At 39.5% G+C, this 6,911-nt stretch overlaps 1 protein-coding gene across 1 annotated transcript; it reads left to right on the plus strand.

Moving 5' to 3' along the window:
• The first annotated feature begins 261 nt into the window (after positions 1–261).
• Positions 262–4,049, plus strand: LOC147974046 (protein FAR1-RELATED SEQUENCE 5-like). The gene is made up of 9 exons (XM_087524885.1): positions 262–373; positions 485–2,077; positions 2,142–2,330; positions 2,688–2,778; positions 3,027–3,146; positions 3,248–3,357; positions 3,612–3,717; positions 3,797–3,934; positions 4,016–4,049. Exons 1-9 carry the CDS (start codon positions 262–264, stop codon positions 4,047–4,049), a joined length of 2,493 nt encoding a protein of 830 aa, XP_087381011.1.
• The last annotated feature ends 2,862 nt before the right edge of the window (positions 4,050–6,911 follow it).

A 6,911-nucleotide genomic window follows, 5' to 3' on the forward strand; every position in this document is an offset into this window, starting at 1 on the left:
GTGGATCTATCAAGGCATTTGAAGGACTCGTGGACTTTGGATTTAGTTAGGAGATCATCAGTTAGAGCTAGTACAATCAATTACAAATTTCTGGATTTAGTCAGGGCATATTTACTTACAGCTTTTGAAGGACTGAGTTAGGTACATGAATCCGATATGAAAAATTAAATCAATTATTTAAGCAGAGTAGTGCATAATTTCGGTAACGTATGCTATCCATCCGTAACATTGACTATCTATTTTCGCTGGCAGCATATCGACATGGATGATAAAGGCAACGATGGCAAAAACTTGGGTCATACAGGCAAGGACGACAAGGACATGGGTCATAGAGGCAACAAAGGCAAAGGCATGGACCCCAAAGGAATGGATGGTATGTGCATGGATGATAGGGATAATGAGGATTCAGGCAAGGATGGCATACACATGGATGATGTACACATACAAGGTAAATGAATTGATAATAAAGGCATGACTGGTTCAGACCTGAATGAGTGTATGGAATACTTAGAGATTGTGAATAAGACTTTCATGACTGAGGAAGAAGCCTACATGTTCTACGTAGGCTATGCGAGAAAAAAAGGATTTGATGTTAGAAAGGATGATCTGAAGTACAGGGGTCCGGGTCCGAAACAAAATGCATACAGAAGGACATACAAGTGCTGCAAACAAGGATGGCAGGCCCTTAAGCACTTTAACAGAACTGAAAGAAAAAGAACACCGAGGGGTCTTTCTCGGTGTGGGTGTCCCGCTCTTTTTCAGGTTGAGCTACAAGATAGCAGTGGCCTCTGGTTCGTCAAGAATTTTGTGGACAAGCATAACCATCTGTTTGTCCCTGCTGACCTGACTCCGTACTTGTCGGCTCATCGTAGAATGACTGACGCACAAAAGGCCGATGTCATCGAGTATGTTGTCGGTGGACTTCGAACACATCAGATTATGAATGTAATGGAGAAGAATGCCGGAGGTCCCGACAAGCTTCGATTTATAGATCGAGATCTATACAACCATGTTTCAGTCCAGAAGAAGCGCAAGATAGAAGGCAGTGACGCTAGATATTTGCTCACCTATATGATTGCACAGAAAAAAGCAAACCCGGAATTCTTTTTCAAATACACAAAAGACAGTGAAGGCCATTTGAGGAACATATTCTGGGCTGACTCACAATCCCGCATTGACTATGTTGCCTTTGGTGGTGTCGTGGTGTTCGACAGTACATATCGGTCTAACAAGTACAGGCTTCCATTTGTTCCATTTGTTGGTCTAAACCATCACCGCAGCACAATTTTGTTTGGGGTCGGTCTAGTGTCAGACGAGACAGTTGCATCATACCAGTGGCTTCTTCATGTATTTTTGGAGGCAATGTCCCAGATGGCACCAATTTCAGCAATCACCGATGAGGACGGTGCAATGGCTAAAGCAATAGCTACTGTCTGGACCGGAACAGATCATCGTTTGTGCACGTGGCATATCGAGGAGAATATGGTGATGCACCTCCGTGAGGAAAAGCTGGAGCAATTTAGGGAATTCATTTACCGTCGTTGGGACGTTGATGAGTTTGAGAAAAGATGGGAGGCTTATATGGTTCGGTTCAAAATAAAACCAACGGGCAAGAGGTCGTCATGGGTTAACAGGATGTACGAGCTGCGACACAAATGGGCTGCTGCGTACACAAATGGTAGATATTTCCTAGGCATGATGAGTAATCAAAGGAGTGAGTCTCTCAACTCAAGGCTTCATGTGCACCTGAACAGGAAGATGCAGCTTATTGATTTGTTGCAGCATGTTGAGCATTGTGTATCCATAATGCGTAAGACTGAAATAGCATTAGACGCAGTAGAAACACATACGATACCCATCACTAAGCTGAATGCACACCCTCTGGAGATTGCTGCCTCTTATATTTATACAACTGTGATGTTTCCAAAGGTAAAGCGTCAGATTGTCGAAGGGACAAATTGGCAGGTCACGGACCGGGTAGCATGTGATGGTTTGGTCGTGTTTGGAGTTTTGCGCAAAGCCCCATATGATAAAGTCCCATATGGCAGGGATGCTAGAGAATTGCAAGGTAAGGAAGGTAAGTATGCTGAGGACTTGCATGCAAAAAAAATTGGATGCTGAGGATCCCAATGACTTGGAAGGTAAGGATGCTGAGGACTTGCATGCAAAAAACTTGGATGCTGAGGATCCCAATGACTTGGAAGGTAAGGATGCTGAGGACTTGCATGCAAAAAACTTGGATGCTGAGGATCCTAATGACTTGGAAGGCAAGGATGGTGTGGACTTGCATGCCAAAAACCTGGATGCTAAGGATCCCAATCACTTGGAAGGTAAGGACAGTGAGGAGTTGGAGGCAAAAAAGTTGGATGCACAAGGCGTGGATGCTAAGCCTGTGGATTTTATATATCACGTGACTGTCTGTTTATAGGAGCAAGACTGGATGATGCAGCTTGTAAATGTAAAAAGTTGGAAAGTCAGGATTACCCATGCGCACATATATTTTGTGTTCTGGATCATCTTGGTGTACGCACATTTCCAAAAAAAAATTGTCAAGAAAAGATGGACAATGCAGGCCAAGCCAGCGTTCCCTTCTTCGAGGACTGCGAATACTCATGTATGGTCTGATCACATGAATAAGTATCATCAACTACGCAACATGGCTAGTGACGCTTTATTCACGGCCGCAGCTAGCGATTCACAGTTAGAACAGGTGATGGAGTTCCTCCAGAGTATATTGGTTGATGGAGAAAAAACCGATTTGGATGAAGGCCATAAATCGTTTGTTCCTTTGCCGGCATACTTCTCTGCTGCTCGCGAATGCTGCACTGATGACGTGGAAAATCCAATCAAAATAGTTCCAAAAGGGAGACCAACTACCGAAGAATCGAACAAGAGGATTAAATCCAGGCGCGAGCGGATGAGAGGGAAAAAAAGCAACGAAGTTAGTGCACATGTTTATCTCATTGTTCATTTCCATACATGCTTACAATGTTAATATCTTCTCTCTTTTTCTTCAATTTACTCAGGAACAAATCGGGGAAATCAAAGGTCACAAGGAGGAAGAAGCGAAAAGACAAAGACTCAGAGACAGAAGAAGACACAGATTCAGATATAGAAGAAGAGGAAGATTCAAAAAAAGCAACAAAGTTAGTGCACATGTTAATCTCATTGTTCATTTCCATACATGCTTACAGTGTTAATATGTTCTCCCGGAGAGTGTTCACATGTTTTTCTTCAATTTACGCAGGAAAAAATCGGGGAAATCAAATAGCACAAGGAGGAAGAAGCAAAAAGAAGAGACAGAGTCAGATACAGAAGAAGAGACAAAGGCAGATACAGAAGAAGAGGAAGATTCAGGTACAGAAGAAGAGGAAGATTCAGGTACAGAAGAAGAGGAAGATTCAGATGCAGAAGAAGAGGGAGATTCAGATGCAGAAGAAGAGGGAGATTCAGATGAGGAAGAAGAGGAAGATTCAGATGCAGAAGATGGTGGGCTGAGGAGGGCTAGAAAGAGACCATTGGAGGTTGCAGAAGAGGATTACGCAAAACCAAACAAGTGGGCATTATCACAATTGTGCGTACTTAAACATGTTTTCGAATGCTGGCTGCAGATTTATCTATTTCATTTTTTTGCAGGAAACGCAAGGGCGCTCCAAATGTCAATGCTGGGAGGATGAAAAAGAACGATGACAAGGGTGCGCGAGGAAAACTAGTGAAGTTAGTGTCTGTACTTACATGTCCGCTCTAGAAGTCGGGTATTTGCTAGTACTGTGTTGACATTTCTTAACTTTTCCAGGAAAGACTCTAGTAAGTGCGGTAAAGAACAGGCCAAAGGGGCGATGAAGACAAAAAGGCCTGATAGGAATGTACCACAGGCTGAGCGAATAAGAGCTGTCAAATTAGGTTCTGTAGCTATGAAGAGAAAATCAGTGAAGTTAGTGTTTTTTCTGTTATAGTGTACTGTACATGCTCAAATCTTCTTTGCTATCCTATTAACAAACGTTGTTTCATGCAGGAAAGCTAAAGTGAAGTCGAGACAGGATGTTTAGATGCACAGGGTCAAGTAGAGAAAACAAAAGGATTTCAGGGGTCAAAAAATTGAGAACAAACTAAAGTAGACAGTTTTTCATGCCGTGATCCACCTTGTTTCTCATGTATTAGACCTATTTGATGGACTGCCACTATTTTTCTGAATTCCTCTTTTGATTGGTACACCCTCATTTTATTATGGACGGGTCGACATGGTAGGCTAGTTATAATTTATCAATATCGCTGAAACAATGCATTTTTAGTGTAGTTGGTTTTCTGTATTTTTTTCATTTCTTACATAATATATTGCTGAAATTTGTTCAAAGTGTAGTCAAATTTCATACTTGAAATATAAAATATAAACCGAAAATTTATATATATAGGAAAATAGAACGTTAATAGAAACCTCGTTTTCAAATAACATTGAAAATAGTTTATTTTCAAATAGAAAATAAGCATACTGATATTTTAAAAATAGCATGCTCATTTGAAAAAAAACATGTTCAATTGAAAATAAAATATAATGAATATGCTGATTTAAAAATATCATGCTGATTTTAAAAATAGCATGCTGATTTTAAAATTATGCTACTTTTAAAATAACATGCTAATTTCAAAAATAGCATGCTAATTTTAAAAATAGCATGGTACTTTTAAAAATATAATGCTCTTTTCAATATGCTACTTTTAAAATAGCATGCTGTTTTTTGAAATCAGCATGATATTTTTAAAAAATAGCATGCTTATTTTAAAAATGTAATGCTTTCAATATGCTACTTTTAAAATGGCATGCTGATTTCAAAAATAGCATGCTGATTTCAAAAAAATAGCATGCTGATTTCAAAAATAGCATGCTGATTTCAAAAATAGCTTGCTGATTTAAAAAAAATCATGTTCTTTCAAATATGTTGTTTTTAAAAATAGCATGCTGATTTCAAAATAACAGCCTCATTCTAAAAATACAACGCTGTTTTTAAAAATACAACATTGTTTTTAAATTGATTTCACAAAATACATGCTTTTTAAAATATGATGTTTTGAAAGAAGCGTGCTGATTTTAAAAACAACATATTTTTAATTATGCTTTTCAAAAGATAGCATTTTTTTACTATATACTGTTTTTCAAATTAAAAAACATCATTTTGAAAATAGCATGCCATCTCGAAAGTAACAGAAACAGGTCCCGCTCTTTGTTTTGCATTTCATTTTTTTGTGTGACACACATACAAACCGCATTTTCAAAATAACTCGTACTAGCCAACACAAAAACCTCGTTCAAAAATGAAAGTAGTGTCTAATCCATTTGAAATCCGGTTAGATTTGATTCTAAAAATACTAGCATCACTGTGGCAAAAAAAGGAAATATAATTGCAGTCCATAAAGGTAATTATATCAAGGATGGTACGAGGGTGCGTTATATATATAGACTTGCATAGCAAGTACATTACGCCACATAGGGTTCATACTACCACCAAGTTACTGCCAAGTTCCACTTACTGGACGATCTTCATATCCAGTCGGACCCAAAAGTTATACCACCAAAGTACCAGTTACTACCAAGTACCAATTACTACTAAGTTGCACTTACTGGACCCTAAAGCTGATACTACCAACTTGCAGTTACTGGCTAGTACATACAGATTATAAAACTAGTGTCAAAGTACTGCGGCGGGTCAACGAATCCTCATGCCACTAACCATGTTCACCCTAAGCCCACCTCCACTCCTTTCCATGAACCTGAAGATAGCCATTTGATCTTCTTTCATTCTGGCGCCCTCAACGACTTCTCTCTAGTTCTTCGTCATGATCGCTCGCCCGTCCTTCTTGCCCATCTTAAACAAGACCTTTTTATTACCTTCAAAATGTTCGCTGGTGACACGCACAAGCATGGGCTTTCGCAGATAATCTTTGAGGTAGGCCTGACTGTACTCCTTTGAGAAGCACTGATTGCACTGGGAAATAAATAATGTTACATAAAAAATGAAGTATAATTTGCACCAAAAAAGTAAGAATGATTTGCACAACCACGCCCGTCCTCCTCTCTCTCTCTACATGATGGCATTTTCACTAGTGAAGTATGATTTGCAAAAAGAAAAGTCCAAGTGTTTACCATCTTGCTCTTCCCTCTGATGACTGCCGAGCGAGTGACGGTGCTGACATAGTATGGTATGGGAGGTTGGCACTGCTTTACTATGGATTTGAGATAGTCCCGCCGATCCTCGTTTAGCAATACATGGTTGCCATAGAAGATGCGATCCTCGAAAGTTCCTTTTCTCACATGGTATCCCAGACCTGTATCAAAAAAAATTAAGATGACAGAGTAGTAAATAATTTCATATGTAAGATCTAGAACATCAGCACTGGGTTAATGATCAATGCCTACTCCAATGATCAAGAAATGAAGGACATAGATAACCCAATCACATCCACCCAGCAATATCTCGTAGAAACATGGGCAAATTGACTATTTGATTTATTTAAACTAACAACTAAACACTGCTCTATGTAAGCTCTAGTTCAGTCAATGTTGATTTGGAAGGTCATTTAGAACCCAAACAGAGTAATGTGTGGTAATCAAGTGTCACTCAAACATCAACTTTCGATATTTCACGGTTCATTTAATATCTAACCAGCCAAATAGAACTTTACCCCGTAGTGCCAAGATAGGATCGTGGTCCACATCTCCATCTCCATCAGAACTATCATCAGTGTCATAGTCGCTAGAGGTGTCATCATAACCGCTATAGCCGTCACTCCCACGTGAAGTGCCATCTGAAGCATCATCTGAGGTGGTCCGGTGATCACTCTCTTCACTGCTGATGAGAATGGTTTCCCTTGCCATTCAAACCTGTTGCATGCATTGCAATGAACAAATGTTAGTT

Source organism: Triticum urartu, chromosome 5A (assembly GCF_056163025.1).
Source record: "Triticum urartu cultivar PI428250 chromosome 5A, HENAU_Tu73, whole genome shotgun sequence".
In the NCBI taxonomy this organism is placed as follows: domain Eukaryota; kingdom Viridiplantae; phylum Streptophyta; class Magnoliopsida; order Poales; family Poaceae; genus Triticum; species Triticum urartu.

Excerpts from the sequence above, each read along its gene's own strand:
- LOC147974046 (XM_087524885.1), top strand. The coding sequence starts at position 262 with ATGGATGATAAAGGCAACGATGGCAAAAACTTGGGTCATACAGGCAAG. Across the intron at positions 2,779-3,026 it reads TTGGATGAAGGCCATAAATC|GAACAAATCGGGGAAATCAA; the intron begins GTTTGTTCCTTT and ends CAATTTACTCAG. Across the intron at positions 3,718-3,796 it reads GCGCGAGGAAAACTAGTGAA|GAAAGACTCTAGTAAGTGCG; the intron begins GTTAGTGTCTGT and ends TAACTTTTCCAG.